General features: G+C 55.2%; 1 protein-coding gene across 1 annotated transcript in view; it reads left to right on the forward strand.

Annotated features, from left to right (window-relative positions):
- OTOF (otoferlin) overlaps window positions 1–16338 on the forward strand; it is a gene marked incomplete at its 3' end in the record, with an annotated part of 165587 nt that overhangs the window by 143713 nt on the left and 5536 nt on the right. Inside the window, 13 exon segments of the mRNA XM_034766932.1 lie at window positions 2900–3086; window positions 3390–3576; window positions 4455–4678; window positions 5783–5891; window positions 6709–6892; window positions 8393–8513; window positions 9102–9202; window positions 9594–9684; window positions 10218–10334; window positions 12559–12711; window positions 13512–13701; window positions 14803–14927; window positions 15657–15791. Of these exon segments, the coding sequence (XP_034622823.1) occupies window positions 2900–3086; window positions 3390–3576; window positions 4455–4678; window positions 5783–5891; window positions 6709–6892; window positions 8393–8513; window positions 9102–9202; window positions 9594–9684; window positions 10218–10334; window positions 12559–12711; window positions 13512–13701; window positions 14803–14927; window positions 15657–15791 (1924 nt within the window).

Raw genomic sequence — 16338 nt, forward strand, 5'->3', positions numbered from 1 at the left:
ATGGGTGAGTTCCTGGCAGCCTCACCAGCTGCTCATTCACTGTCCGACTGTCAGTCACCTTCTGCTGCCACCTGCCTCTCTGCTGTGACCTTTGCACATCCATCTCTTAGTGATTATCAGCTCTGTGCAGGCTGGGCAGAAATACTGCCCCATCTCAAGTGATGTCAGTGTGACGAGTTGGATCACAGAACCCCCCCTTGGGAGCTGCCACCTGATGTGCCAAGACTACTTCTACCCCTGTTTTCCCTGCCAGCTCGGGACTCCAGCACCCTGTCTTGCTGAGCCAGACACTCCCGTCTGCTCCAACACAGACCCAGGGTCTGAATCACTTGCCCCAAAGCTGCAAGTTTACCTGAAAACAGCTCACAGAAGTGTGCTTGTCTTTAGCACTCAGATGCCCAACTCCCAATGGGGTCTAAACCCAGATAAATCCGTTTTACCCTGCATAAGGCTTATGCAGGGTAAGGCTTATGCAGGGCAAACTCATAAATTGTTTGCCCTCTATAACACTGATAGAGAGATATGCACAGTTGTTTGCTCCCCCAGGTATTAATACATACTCTGAGTTAATTACTAAGTAAAAAGTGATTTTATTAAATACAGAAAGTAGGATTTAAGTTGTTCCAAGTAGTAACAGACAGAACAAAGTAAGTCACCAAGCAAAATAAAATAAAATGTGCAAATCTATGTCTAATCAAACTGAATACAGATAATCTCACCCTCAGAGATGCTTCAGTACATTTTTTCCTCAGACTGGACTTCTTCCAGGCCTGGGCACAATTCTTTCCCCTGGTACAGCTCTTGTTGCAGCTCAGGTGGTAGCTAGGGGATTCTTCATGATGGCTCCTCTCCCCTTTGTTCTCTTCCACCCCTTTATATATCTTTTGCTTAAGGTGGGAACCCTTTGTCCCTCTCTGGGTTCCCACCCCCTCCTTCTCAATGGAAAGACACCAGGTTAAAGATGGATTCCAGTTCAGGTGACATGATCACATGTCACTACAAGACTTCATTGCCCACTTGCCGGCACACACATATACAGGAAGACTAACAGGTAAAACACAGCCATTAGCAGACAATGGTCCTAGTTAATGGGAGTCATCAAGATTCCAAACCACCATTAATGGCCCACACTTTGCATAATTACAATAGGCCCTCAGAGTTATATTTCATATTTCTAGTTTCAGATACAAGAGTGGTACATTTCTACAAATAGGATGATCACATTCAGTAGATTATAAGGTTTGTAATAATACCTTACAAGAGACCTTTTGCATAAAGCATATTCCAGTTACATTATATTCACTCATTAGCATATTTTTATAAAATTATATTGACTGCAACGTCACAGTTAGCTCCCATTTGAGCACTTTAACATAACAAAAGGCTCCTAAGGAAACCTATTTAGCTTTATTTTTTAACAGTGGGTAGAAACAGCTTAAACCAGACCAGAAGCCTTTAGGGGAACCCCCACATCCTGTCTGAAACACCTGTCCCCACCTCTCTTACTTTCACAGGCCTCTGGCATTCAAGCCCCTGGCTTAGGCTGACCGCTCAATTGGGACAAGCTCAGCACAGTTCTGCTCCCCTTTAGTCATACAAGGAAGATAACAACATTGGTAACGGCAGGTCACTACCCTGCACTCAGTCCTAAAGGGATTTGTAACCCAACACCAGCCAAAGCTGATCGCTTGGAGCTCCACAGCTCCTGTCTGCTGGATACCCACGCAGAGTAGGTGTGTTCATGTCAATACAGTTTGCTCCTAAAGTCTCTCCCTTCCTGAAGTAGCTGTCAGGGGAGAGTTCATTCAGACCCTGCTTAAACTCATTGGCAGGGCCCTGCAGGGAAGCTGTCCTGCCACTCCCGACGCTGGCCTGGGTCTGTGGGGGACACAGGGGTGGGAAGCCTGCAGAGAGGTCGATGCAGAGCACTGAAAATCCCTACAAAATACTTGGAGACAAGTCCATGAGGTTCAAAACTTAGTTCACCCCCACAGCGATAGACCAATGAAATGGCTGTAGTGGTGCCTGTGGCCTTTAAAGCCAAACCCCGGGTCCCTGTCTGGTTACCTAGCATCCCCCTGGTTATACAGCATCCCCGGAAACCAGGCTAGAAGGGATGTCCTACGCCATTTGCTGCAGCCGCCCCGGGCTTTATTCTGGCCCCATCTGACATCACTGAGGTTGCAGAAGTGTGACTGAGGGTGCAATCTGGCCCATTTTTGCCCAGCAGGTAGCCCTGTCCACTGCTGTAGCCGGGAAGTTACCCCCACCTCGCTCTAGACAACATAGTGCTGTAGAGGGGCCGGAGCGGCATTCTGGCACTTTTGCCACACGGAGGATGCCGTTGTGTTCTCAAAATGGCGTTCTCTGCTCAGTGTGACGGTCATGCTACATGGACGACGCCATTTGGTTGAGGAAATGGCGTCCTCTGCTCGGTGCATGGGAGGTCGCGCTGGTGGGGGTGTTCCCACACTGGCGGTGGCATTCCGGTCGTTGCCCCTTCAGGACAACACCCCTTTAAGTGACTTATCCCTGGACAGATCTCAGGGTAGAAATAAATAGCAAGACCAGAGGCCAGATGGATGAGAACCCGTTCATGAGATCCAGCCCATTGGTCACATGCATTGCAAGGCCAGACCCATGAGGAGCCCTCCATAAAACGGCTGGTCTCCATGCTGAATCAGGGGGGTTGGCAGAGATGTAGCAATGAAGCCAAGTAGGCTCCAGACGTGGTCACCCATCTACGCTCTTCAGACGGCAGAGCGTGCAGGGGAAGCTGTGCCCACTTCTGAAAGTCTCACCCCCAGAATCGGTCCCTCAGCCATGGCGTGAATAGCCAACTCCTCCCCTCACACCCAGTGACCACCTCCAGCCCTGTCTGTCTGTGTCCATGTTGCAGGAACCTGCTTCTTCCAGATGGTGTCCCTCCAGAGCGGCAATGGGCCCGTTTCTACATCAAGATCTACCGCGCAGAGGGGCTGCCCCGCATGAACACCAGCCTCATGGCCAACGTGAAGAAGGCACTCATTGGGGAGAACAAGGATCTGGTGGACCCCTACGTCCAGGTGCTGTTTGCAGGGCAGAAGGTAAGCGGGCTACTTGCTGAGCCGTGGCACTGGGAGATCCCCTGGGAAAGGCAGTCACTGGGCAAAGCTTCCCCGTTTGCCATGTTCCTCTGTTGTGTCCAAACAACGTGAACAATGTTGTTGAGTGCTGTGTGATAGTCACCAGTCACAGGAAGGTCCCATTGCTTATGCTGGGAGGGGAGAATCGCTGGCTCAGTGCATGGTTCGTTGGTTACCACCGGCAGGGGCAACAGGCGAAGGCAGCCTGGTGGTCATTATCCTAGGCCACTCCGCCATCCTGCTCCCGCTCTTCCCGTCCGGCAGGGGAAAACGTCAGTGCAGAAAAGCAGCTATGAACCCCTGTGGAACGAGCAGGTCATCTTCACGGAGATGTTCCCCCCTCTGTGCAAGCGGCTCAAAGTCCAGATCCGGGACTCAGACAAGGTCAACGACATGGCCATCGGCACCCACTTCATCGACCTGCGCAAGATCTCCAACGAAGGGGACAAAGGTAAAACCTGGGGGCTGATCCTCCACCCCGCTGGAAAGGGCCGACATGACGGCGTAGGGGCCACCTACCTCCCCCTTCAGCCTAGAGATTAGTGAGCCTGGGTGCCCGGCCTGAGAGGCCTCGCTTCAGAAAGTGCTGCGCACCCATCTTCTGCAAATCAGGCCCTTTTAAGACATCTCCAGCAGGGCCCCGAAACCCACTAGTCACTTCCACGAGCTCTGCCACAAGCAGGTGCAAATCTGATACACTCCCACCTTGTTGTTGTTATTTGTATTACCGTAGCAGCTATGAACCCTAATCGGTGCTAGGCGCTGTACAAACACAGAATAAAAGTCCACCCTGCCCCAAAGAACTAAGCAGCTAAGTGTAACATGAGAGACAGACAGGTGGGGGAGCACAAGGAAACGGTGAGATGATATTGGTCAGCGTGATGATAGGCAGTGGTATTTGCACACCAGCAGCCTGTGCTTACAGGCGCACGTCTGGGCACACGTCAAGGCACGCACCGGTGCAATTGTGCACATTCACACAGACCTCCACGCCCACGCCACTCAGGTGAGGCCATTTCCTGGTGTTTGCACTGCCCTCAGGGCCAGCTCCAGGCACCAGTGCAGCAAGGAAGTGCTTGGGGCGGCCAACTTAAAAGGGCGGCACGTCCGGCTCTTCGGCGGCAATTCGGCGGCAGGCCCCTCAGTCCCTGTCAGAGGGAAGGACCTGCCGCTGAATTGCAGCCGAAGAATGAAGCGCTGGTAGAGCTGCCGCCGATCTCGGCTTTTTTTTTGTTTGTTTTTTCCCCCCTCCGCTTGGGGCAGTAAAAACGCTGGAGCCGGCCCTGACTGCCCTCACCCCGTTCACCAGGCGTGTTCTCTCTGCTGCAGGCTTCCTGCCCACCTTCGGCCCAGCCTGGGTGAACATGTATGGCTCCACCCGGAACTACACCCTGATGGACGAGCACCAGGACCTGAATGAGGGCCTGGGCGAGGGCGTCTCCTTCCGCGCCCGGCTGCTCCTCAGCCTCGCCGTGGAGATCCTGGACACCAGCAACCCGGAGATCACCAGCTCCACCGAGGTGCAAATGGAGCAGGCCACGCCGGTCGCAGACGTGAGTCAACCCCGACTTTCCCTAGCCGGCTCCCGTGCCACATCTTGCAAATTGATGGTCAGGTTGCTTCACCTCTCCAAGGCCTGTTCACCCCTTGTCTCTCAGTCTAGCAAGCCTGGGGCAGGTGCAGTCCTGCCATCCCTGTAGGGATGTGCAGTCTCCATGCCATTCCAACCCTGGCCCCTGTTGGGATGGCCACCAACAGGGAAAGTTAGTGCCAGCCAGGGGGCAGTTTCTGGGATCTGGAGACATCGGTCCTGTTAGAAACAGGTCACCAGAGACCCTTGTTTCACACGGCTACCAAACAGCCTTCATGCAGTGACAGCTGTGTGTGTCCCCCGCCTCCACCACCACCTCTTGGCGGGGATTGAACCAGTGACCAAGCAGTGAAAGGCTCCCTATCTAGAGGTGGACGATATTTTTCAACAATAATATTTTTTTGGGAAAAAAAAAAAAAATTTAGATTTGGCGAACCCAAAACGTTTTGTCATTTTGTGTTGATTTCACTGAATGGTTCGTTGAGGGAGAAAAAAAACTAAGAACCAATTCTGAAAAATGGCGTCCTTTTCTTTCAGCCTTTTTGAAATGAAACATTTCCATTTTTCAGCTCAAAACGCCTTTTGGTTTCAAAGTTTCCTTTATTTCTTTTCTTTAAATCAAAAATGTTCCAAATCAAAACCAGAACGTTTTGTGGGACCTGAAGCGTTGGAGATTTTTACCTTTCAGGTCACGAAAAGTTTCACGCGGTGTTCATTTTCGGTCCAACCCCCAAAATGATTTTTTTTTAAATTGCAAACAAACTGAGAAGCCTGTTATTCATCCAGCTCTGTTCTTACCTCATAACCCATCCCAGCACGGCCCGGAAGGCCTAAGAGAGACTAAGTTACCTTTTATCAACCAGAGGGGTGCTCCATAAATCAAGATTATTAGCAGTGCCACTTGGGTTGCTACTGCTCATGCTGTGAATAAACACAGGCCTTCAGTCAAAACACATTGCCAATTTGCAGGCTTCCCACCTGCTAGGCAGAGGGACCTTGTAGTTGCATCAGCCAGTCTCTGACGCCCCCCTCCCGCCATGTTAACAGCCAGAACTTTCTCCTGCAGAACTGCACGGGCAAAATGGAAGAGTTCTTTCTCTTTGGAGCCTTCCTGGAAGCGACCATGATTGACAGGAAGATCGGGGACAAACCCATCAACTTTGAGGTCACAATAGGTTGGTATTTTTGTGAAATGGGTTTCAATCAGCAGAGTCGATGAAATCCCAGGAGAAGGCCCGGGGCCCAGGATGCAGTATTGAGGGCCAAAGGAATCCCCTGTCGTCAAGCGAGTTGGTTGGCTCCGTATCTACACTAACACGTGACAAAGCCAGGCAGGCTGACACACACCTTCACTGCACTAGAAAGAATACGATCACCATGTTCTGTGGGGGTAAACTTAACCCACCAGGGCTGATCCGCCCATGACAACAGGCCTCCCCGCTGGCAGACGTAGGGTCTGTCTACACTGCAATCAGAGGTGAAACTGAAGCACGTGTAGACGTACCTGAACTAGTTTTGATCTCGCTAGCTCCAATAACTGTAGCGGTGAAGCCACGGCAGCACGGGCTGTGCAAGTCCACCTGAGACCCAGGCTAGGTACATAAGTGTCCATGCTGCCCCAGTTCGCTGGGATTGCTGTTGGAAGTAGCTCCCTCAGAGCTAGCTCAGGCAGGTCTACACATGCCGTGGTGGTGTAGACGGACCTGAAGTCATCAAGCGCAAGCAGTGGTGGCTCCTGCCTTTAGCTCTGGAGAACTTGGTGCAATCCATTCTGGTGTTAAATAAATACCAAGGAGGGAGAGAAGATGTTCAGGAGTCCGGGATATGAGCCCCGGTCAGTGTTTATGGTCGTTAAACCTCCCTGACCTCCCCAGGATCCCTGGGGGAAATTCCTCCCCATCCTAAATCCGCGGCGCCTGACGGACCTGGGGCAAGTCCCACCCATGGTGGGCTGAGAGGGTAAAGGTTTCCTTTCGCCACCCTCTTCCCAAGGCAACTACGGAAACCAGATCGACGGCACGGCCAAGCCCAGCCTGAAGAAGAAGAAGGAGGGCGGGGACGGCGAGCAGGAGGACTCCGAGCTGCTCCAGCACTCGAGCGAGGACGAAGCCGATGACGACGGGGAGCTGGTCTCCGTCTCCTCGACTCAGCCAATGAAGCCCCTGATCACTGACAGGCAAGTGTGCCTGGCTGGCCAATGGAATGGGGTGTTGCTGAAAATTGGGGGGGGATAAAAGAGGGGAGACCATTGTGGTCTGTAATTAGATCGAACAGAATTTGGGGTCTCCTGCCTCCCAGGCGGTTGGGAAGCAGAGCGACTGGGCTCTTCCCACCCTGCTGGCTTCATTAGGGGATACTGCCTTCCAAGCCATCAGCAGGGTTACAGGACAACAGGTTAGGCCCTCCAGGCAGAGAAGCTGCTGGAGCTCCGGGCAGCTTTGAAGGGTCCCTTCTGATCTGTGCTCCAGCACGCAGATGAGACAGGCCAGCTGTGGGTGTTTGACTGCAGTATAGACAAGCCCAGAGAGACTAATTGACTGGTCCAGGGAATCTCTGCTGGAGCAGAGAACAAAGCCCAAATCTCCTGAGACCCAAGCTAGCACTCTAACCACTGGGCAGTCCTTCCTCCCTTGGTCTAGATCTCCTCTGCCTTGTCTATTCTCTGTCCACACTCCACCTCTTCTCATGCTCTCGAGGTGCAAGTTTTTGACTCCGACAGTAATTAACCATTGGAACAATTTGCCAAAGATTGTGTGGATTCTGTGTCACTGGCAAATTTTCAATGACGCTTGGATGATTTTCTAAAAGCTCTGCTGTAGTTTACATAGGAATTCCTGTGGGGCAGCTCTCTGGCCGATGCTGTACAGGCGGTCAGACCAGATGATCACAATGGTCCAGTTTTGGTGCTCACAATTCGGGAAGAATGTTGATAAACTGGAGAGGGATCAGAGAAGAGCCAAGTGAATATTTCAAGGACTAGAAAACCTGCCTTACAGTGGTAGGTTGAGCTCCTTGAGTCTAGTTAGCTTAGCAGTGAGAAAGTTAAGGGGTGACTTGATCCCCGACTGTAAGTATCTTCATGGGGAACAAATATTTAATCAGTGTAGCGGAGAAAAGTCTAGCACGATCCAGTGGCTGGAAGTTGAAGCCAGACACGTTCAGGCGGGAAGGCATAGATGCGTGATGGTGACGGTAATTGCCTATTTACCAAGGGGCGTGTTGGATTCTCCGTCACTGACAAGTTTTTAATTAAGATCGGATGTTTCTCTAAGAGCTCTGCTCTAGGAATTATTCTGGGGCCGGTCTCTGGCCTGTCATACAGGAGATCAGACCAGATGATCACAACGGTCCCTTCTGGCCTTGGGATCTGCAAACCTATGAATGAGGCTATTTGCAAGCGAGCAACCAGCAATTTCCTTTTGCTCAGGGCAATGGTCTGATCCTGGGGCCCGGCCCAAAGCCCCCTGAAGTTTATTGGAGTCTTTCCGTTGACTTCAGTGGGTTTGGAAGAGGCCTCCAGCGCTTAGTGCGACCTCCACTCCCTGCTGGGTGCCGTGCAAGCCTGTGCGGGATCAGCGCCCTCACGCTGTCCTCTGTGGGCCTGTCAGGACGCTGGCCGGCAGTTCCCTCCCAGGTGCGCTCACGCTCTGGGGTATCCTTCCTCCCTTCCCTGCAGGAACTACTTCCACTTGCCTTACTTCGAGAAGAAGCCCTGCATCTACATCAAGAGCTGGTGGCAGGACCAAAGGCGGAGGCTCTACAATGCCAACATCATGGACAAGATCGCGGACAAGCTGGTCAGTCCGAGGATGGGGCAGGGCTCCCAGGAGAGTAGGACACAAGGGAGGCAGCAGACACCACACCTCGTTCCCCTGCATTGACATCTGTGTCTGCACCCTGCAGCTGCTCACTGTGCATGAACAGTCCCATCGCAGGGACCGCGCTGGTGAACCCAGCCGCGCAGGGAGCCAAAGCCGGGACCCTGGTCTCCAGAGGGATGCGGGGGGCAGCCCTGGTTACAGCTCGAAGCTGAGGGAGAGCAGAAATCTCCAAAGATTGGCCTCATTAGCCTAACGGTGAGGGATCCCCACAGCGACGTCTCAGAAGCCCCACCCAAGGAGGCGTGAAGTCGCTGGGGAAAAGCCCCAGAGAAGGCCCAGAACTGGTCTCCTCTGACCGTGTGAGTTAGCGGCACAGAGCCGGCCCCAGCCCTCGCCCCGCTGAACCTGGCTGGCTGGCCTACTGAACAGGGTCCCCTGCCCCTGCCCGGCCCGGAAGAGGGAGGGGAAGGGGCTTCTCGCTCCCAACGTGGCTCTCCCCGGGGGAGCTGCGGTTCCATCCTGCCCCCGGTGACGCGTCACCTCCTTCTCTCCTCGCCGTTCCAGGAGGAGGGGCTCAACGACGTGCAGGAGATGATAAAGACCGAGAAGCCGCACCCTGAGCGCCGGCTCCGAGGGGTCCTGGAAGAGCTCAGCAGCGGATGCTTGTGAGTGGGAAGGGGAAAGGGAAAGAGGCAGAGAGACAGCGGAAAGTCTCAAGGACTCAGCCACCAGGGCCCTGTGAGCGTTACAGCCTCGTACGTGGGGGGCAGCCCCCGCCGGGCAGCCCCCAGCAGCATGTGCCAGTAAGCCAGTTGCCCGTTAGCTGTATTGGAGGGCGGCTAACGGAGCCTGGTGGGCGGCTAGGCGATCTACCTGCTGCACAGATCCTTGGCAGGGAGCGGGGATCCTGGTCTGTCCCCACTGGGTGAAATTCACCCCGTGCCTGGCCGGCGCGCCACGTCCATCCCTCTCACGCCCTTCCCATGCCCTCGGCTGCTGTCTCTCCTCTCCTGAACCCCACGTGACTGCCGATGTCATGTCTCTCTCCCCCGCCAGCCGCTTTGTGACCCTCGCCAACAAAGACCAGAGCCTCTCTGCCCGCACCCGACTGGACCGAGAGCGGCTCAAATCCTGCATGCGGGAGCTGGTGAGAGCGTCTGGCGGGTGGGGCGGGGTGAAAGGTCAGCGAGTGGCGGGGGGGGGCCCTCTGGGTGCTGTCAATGGGATATGGAGCCCAGCGCGCCAGGGGAAAGCTGTACCTGCTGGTGGTGTTCAGTGAAATGGGATTGGCAGCCCCGCTACCCACCGCTGCTCCTGGCTGTTGCTTGGCAGCCTCCAGGACTGTATGGAGTATGGGAGCTGTGCTCCCCTGGGGAACAGGGAGAGACATGCCCTGTCACTTCCCAGGCTGTCTCTAATCACTGCATAGAGGTCTCCAGGGCTGCCAAGCCAGCCCCTTTCACTAGGGCGACTTTCTCTGTCCCTTGGTGTAGCTACTTCCTGCACTTACAGGCATTAACCAATCCACTGCCTGGGAAGTCGGCATCACCATTCCCTTATTATAGGTGGGGAAACTGAGGCACCGTCCTTCCACCCCTCCTCACTGCATGCAGACCTGCCCTGTCTTTTTCCCTTCTCTCTGGTCCTTCTACCGCTCGCTCACCGCCATTGTACCCGCAGGAGAACATGGGCCAGCAAGCCAAGACCCTGCGGTCGCAGGTGAAGAAGAACACGATGAGGGACAAGCTGAAGCTGGTGCAGAACTTCCTGCAGAAGCTCCGCTTCCTGGCGGACGAGGTGAGCAGGAGCCGCCTTTCCCCACTGACCCTGGGTGTGAGCCTGGCTGGCCGCTAACGGGGAGCTGCTGGCCCCCGGGAGAGGAAAACAAGCAGCCTCTGTGGGTGGCGGTTGCTTTGTGCATCGAAGATGCATCTGAAGAAGTGAGGTTCTTACCCATGAAAGCTTATGCTCCCAATACTTCTGTTAGTCTTAAAGGTGCCACAGGACCCTCTGTTGCTTTTTACTCCTTCACATAACACAAGAACTAGGGGTCACCAAATGAAATGAATAGGCAGCAGGTTTAAAACAAACAAAAGGAAGTATTTGTTCACACAACACACAGTCAACCTGTGGAACTCGTTGCCAGAGGATGTTGTGAAGGCCAAGACTATAACAGGGTTCAAAAAAGAACTAGATAAGTTCCTGGAGGATGGATCCATCAATGGTTATTAGCCGGGATGGGCAGGGAGACTCCGTTTGCCAGAAGCTGGGAATGGGCTGACAGGGGATGGATCACTTGATGATTCCCTGTTCTGTTCATTCCCTCTGGGGCACCTGGCATTGGCCACTGTCAGAAGACAGGATACTGGGCTAGACGGACCTTTCGTCTGACCCAGTCTGGCCGTTCTTATGATACCCACACCGGTGTCTAGTCCTCATTGACTTGCCTACTGTACAAAAGTGCATTGGTTGATTTGAATGGGCAGGTAGCAAGGGCTGGGTCTTCTGGGATTGAACCTGGAATCTCTGCAGGTAAATTCAGCTATGAGCCTCCAGGAAGCTCTTCATATGGACCAGCTGCTAGAGGGGGACGAAGAGCCACACAGTGTTAACGTGGGTTACACGCAGCCAGTTCTGCCCTGTGCGTAGGCTTGGCCCGAAGGGGGAGGCTGGCAGCTGAATGGGGGCTGGGAGCTGTTGAACAGAGGGGAACTCAGGAGGGGACTCGGGTTGCGCAGTGAATGGTGCTGTGAAAACGGGGATGACGTTAATAACTCTCATAAATCACCAGCCTGGAACAGGGCTGAAGGTCTGTCCGTAAACCGGCCAGCGAAGGCAGCCTAGTCCCTGCTCCTGACAGCATGTGACTGGCCACGTCCTAACTTTTGGTTGACTCCACCCAGGAGAGGGGCTGTGGCAGCCCTAGGTAGGAGAGCTCACCGGGAATTTTCCATTCAAATATATTTCAATGGAAAACGCAGCTTCCACCAAACCAACATTTGCCCTGGGAAAATTCCCGTTATGCAGAATTGTTTCAGGTGCGGTTTGTTGGTGCTTCGTGGGAGTTCTAATTTTGGTGCCTCGTGTTCCCATTCTCCTCTATGGACCCTGGCATTCCCATGATGCACCACAGAGCCCCCTCTGGTTGGGTTGCCAGAGTTCCGTGGCTGCAATGTATCATGGGAAATGTAGTCTGGCCAGGGAGCTCAGCCGATAGAGAAGAATGTGACTGAACTACAACTGGGGCCCACAATTCAGGAAGGATGTTGATAAATTGGACAATGTTTAAATCGAGATTGGATGTTTTCCTCAAAGGTCTGTTCTGGGGATTACTAGGGGGCAGTTCTCTGGCCTGTGTCAGACAGGTCAGACTCGCTGATCGCAATGGTCTCTTCTGGCCTGGATCTTTCTGAATCTATGAACTCCCATGAGGCCCTGGGCAGGTAGCAGGCAGTTCATTGTCAAACCAAGCACATAAAAACGCTGCGGTCGGACATTTCCGAATTAAAATTTCAATTTGGGGCAAAACCAAAGGATGGAATATTGGAACGTCCCACAAGATAGAAACTCCGATTTCCTCCCGGCTTTACTATATACACAGCGTGCTGCTGGGGGCCCAGCCGGAGAGTTAACACTCCTTGAGACCTCAGCGCGGCGTGAGATCTGTGCGCTGCCCCCCTCTGCTAACGACCCTGAGGAGCAGTCAGGCCTCAGGAAATTAATTCAGGGCAGTCGCCCGGCCTGGATGCTCTGCACAAGGCCAGACTGGGTGATCACCATGGTCCCTTCTGGCCTGGGAATCTATGAATCCACACAGGGAGGCTTAAAACCGTCTCTAAGGAAGGGAGTGGGGGACCCTACAGTGACTGAGTCCAGGGAGACACTGGACAAGTCCATCCCCGGGTGCCTCAGTCAGTGTCACGAAGGAGGGGAGAGCTGGTGGGACGCCCCCCGCCCGGTCCCGGGGAAGGGTGCCTGGCCATGCCCGCCGTGTTGAGCGGGGCCTTGTTGGGGTTCGCAGCCACAGCACAGCATCCCCGACATCTTCATCTGGATGATGAGCAACGGCAAGCGCATCGCCTACGCCCGCATCCCCTCCAAGGATATCCTGTACTCCATCGTGGACGAGGAGACCGGCAAGGACTGCGCCAAAGTGAAGACCGTCTTCCTGAGGGTAACCGGCCTGTGCTCGGATGGGGCCGCCGCGGCCCACGCAAGGGGGGGGAGGCGGTTGGAGAGAGAGACAGGAGGAAGAGGGGACGGTGAAGAGAGGCAGGGGAGGTGCATAGAGGCTGGGGAAAGGGAGGAAGGAGCTGAGTGTCAGGTACTGGGCGCTGCTGCAGGTGAGGTACCAGTATCTGAGCTGGAAGAGTGGGAGGCCTCCTGCTGGGTTACACGCAACAAGGGTAGGTGGGGAAGACAACGAAAAATGCCAGGTGGCTCTGAGCCCACAGGGCAGAAGGTGGGTGCTGGTTGGACAGCGCGGTGGGTCTGACCCCGTAGGGCAAGAGGTGGAGGGTGGGTCAAATGCCACGGTGGGTCTGACCCCGTAGGGCAGGAAGTGGGGAGTGGGCTGAACAGCATAGTGGGTGACCCCATAGGTCAGGAGGTGGATGGTGGGTTGGACAGCATGGTTGATCTGACCCCATAGGGCGGGAAGTGGGGGGTGGGTTGGACTGCATGGTTGGTCTGACCCTGTAGGGCAGGAGGTGGAAGGTGGGTTGGACGGTGCAGTAGGTCTGACCCCATAGGGCAGGAAGCGGGTGCTGGGTTGGACAGCATGGTTGGTCTAATCCCATAGGGCATAATGTGGGGGGTGAGATGAATGACGCAATGGGTCTGAGCCTATAGGGCAGGAAGTGGGGGGGGCTGAATGGCGCGGTGGGTCTGACCCCAGAGGGCAGGAGGTGGGTCTGGTCTGGTCTGGTCTGGCGTGCCCTGCGCCCCAGCTGAAGCTCTCCCCCCTGTGCCCAGCTTCCCGGGAAGAGGGGCTTCGGGCCGGCCGGCTGGACGGTGCAGGCCAAGATGGAGATCTACCTGTGGCTGGGCCTCAACAAGCAGCGCAAGGACTTCCTGAGCGGCCTGCCCTGTGGCTTCGAGGAGAAGAAAGCCAGCAAGGGCCTCGGCCTCCAGGCCTTCCCGCCCATCAGCCTCCTCTACACTAGTAAGAGCCGCCCGCTCCCTCTGCTCCCTTGGGTGCTGCTCTTGGGGGCCGTGCTGGGGGCTGCTGCCGGCTGAGTCACTCCCAGGGCGACGCTGGGATTGATGGCAGCCTGGTGTAGGGAGCCGTGCTGCCTGCGAGGGGACTGTGTTTGTGGAGCCCTTCCTTCCCCACATGGCCCTTCCCTACTGAGCCCATCCGCCACGGGTCAGGAGTGGCCCCAGCGCGGGCTCTGCGCCGAACGCCTGCCGCCGCCGGTTCTGTGCAGCAGAAATCTGCAAGGCATCCCCAGCCCTCTGCGCATCCCGCAGGCACCTCTCCGTCCGGAGCAGCCCCAGTCCATGCTGGGCCAGAGCTAATCACTGCCCCGAATCCCCCGGGGTGTCCTGCTCTGAGCGCCGCGGCTCAGACATCTCTGGTGCTGCCTGCCTGCAGCTGGATATGAGTCACAAGTGTGCCCTTGTTGCCAAGAAGGCTAACGGCATTTTGGGCTGTATAAGTAGGGGCATTGCCAGCAGATCGAGGGACGTGATCATTCCCCTCTATTCAACATTGGTGAGGCCTCATCTGGAGTACTGTGTCCAGTTTGGGGCCCCACACTACAAGAAGGATGTGGAAAAATTGGAAAGAGTCCATCGGAGGGCAACAAAAATGATTAGGGGGCTGGAGCACATGAGTTATGAGGAGAGGCTGAGGGAACTGGGATTGTTTAGTCTGCAGAAAAGAGTGAGGGGGGATTTGATAGCTGCTTTCAACTACCTGAAGGGGGGTTCCAAAGAGGATGGAGCTCGGCTATTCTCAGTGGTGGCAGATGACAGAACAAGGAGTAATGGTCTCAAGTTGCAGTGGGGGAGGTCTAGGCTGGATATTAGGAAAAACTTTTTCACTAGGAGGGTGGTGAAGCACTGGAATGGGTTACCTAGGGAGGTGGTGGAATCTCCTTCCTTAGAGGTTTTAAGGCCCGGCTTGACAAAGCCCTGGCTGGGATGATTTAGTTGGTGTTGGTCCTGCTTTGAGCAGGGGGTTGGACTAGAACCTCCTGAGGTCCCTTCCAACCCTGATAGTCTAGGATTCTATGAGTCTCACCCCATCCTTTCCTCCCAGAGAAGCAGGTGTTCCAGCTCCGAGCCCACATGTACCAGGCCAGGAGCTTGTTCGCCGCAGACAGCAGCGGCCTCTCCGACCCCTTTGCCCGGGTTTTCTTCATCACCCAGGGCCAGTGCACGGAGGTAAGAGCCAGGGCCCTAAACTGGGGACGGGGAGGTGGGCAGGTTTGCATCTGAATTCGCTGGGCTGAATTTCTGGGCTGCTAGACTGCAGCAAACCTGGTGGAAGCGTGAGGGGTAATGAAAACACCGCACATCAAGTGCTGCCCGGATGTATAACACGCTGGCAAGGTGTGCGACAGGTGCCCCTCTGGGCCTGACCCCCAACAGGATAACAGTCTACTTAATGCTGCTAGCTGATGGAGATTCCCCCTTAGCTCAAGCCAGGGAGGGCTGCACTGGGGCTGTAAAGATCTGGGGTTTGAGCCCTGCTGTTGGATGTGCATCCATTGAGTGATCCTGACAACTCCCCTGTCGGGATCCCCATTTTACACGGAGAGAAGCTGATACATGAGCAGAATAAATGACCTGCCTGAGGTCCGACGGAGAGTCGGTGTCGGAGCTCTGGGGCGCTCCCAGTGCTGTGCTTCAGCCACTAGACCTCACTTCTCTTTCACTCGGCGCCTTCAAGATGTGGTCAAGGCTCCACCAACAAAGGCAAAGCTCTGCCAGCTGGGAGGAGATTGCCTCCGGGCTTCCCGGCTCTGGGACCCGCCTTCTCGCCGCCATAGTTTTAAAGCAGCCAGCTTGTATCTCCAATGCATTGGTGCGGGAAGTACCCGGAGAGTACGTCTGCCCCTCTCCTCCCTGTAACCACAGCCCTGGTGCTCTTTCCCCTTCCTGCTCCTCCAGGTGCTCAACGAGACGCTCTGCCCGACCTGGGACCAGCTGCTGGTCTTCGACAACGTGGAGCTCTACGGGGAAGCCCACGAGATGCGGGACGACCCCCCCATTATCGTCATTGAGATCTATGACCAGGACACGGTGGTGAGGGAGCGCCCCGGCGCGGCCCGCTGGAGCACAGTGCCAGGGACTGGGGTGGCGGATTAGTCACGGGCACACAGAAGACACGGTGTTGGTGTTGGCTGTGGAAAGCCGCTTGTCCCCCGGCACCGTCCCTAACTACCCCCGGGCACCACCCCCAAAGCAGAAGGAAGAGGCTGCAGAACACAAGGGCTGGGGCAATTACACAGCCGGTGCTGTGTGTAACAGGCTGCTTCAGTGGCACAGAGTGGCTGAACTTTCCTGCTGATGTGAGAGAGTCAGCGACTGTGAGGCTGAAGGCAGGGAGACGTTAGTCAGGCCTTTACCTCTGCAACAGCACCTCAATCCTGAATCGCAGCCCCTGGTATCCACTCATGTCCCGACCCACAGTCCCTTGCTATCCACTCCTGTCCCGACCCACAGCCCCCTGCTATCCACTCCTGTCCCCAGCTCTGCCAGTGCCCCTCCCTCCCAACCCGCAGCCCCCTGGTATCCACTCCTGTCCCGACCCACAGCCCCCTGCTATCCACTCCTGTCCCCAGCTCTGCCA

Source organism: Trachemys scripta, chromosome 3, assembly GCF_013100865.1.
Source record: "Trachemys scripta elegans isolate TJP31775 chromosome 3, CAS_Tse_1.0, whole genome shotgun sequence".
Classification (NCBI taxonomy): Eukaryota; Metazoa; Chordata; order Testudines; family Emydidae; genus Trachemys; species Trachemys scripta.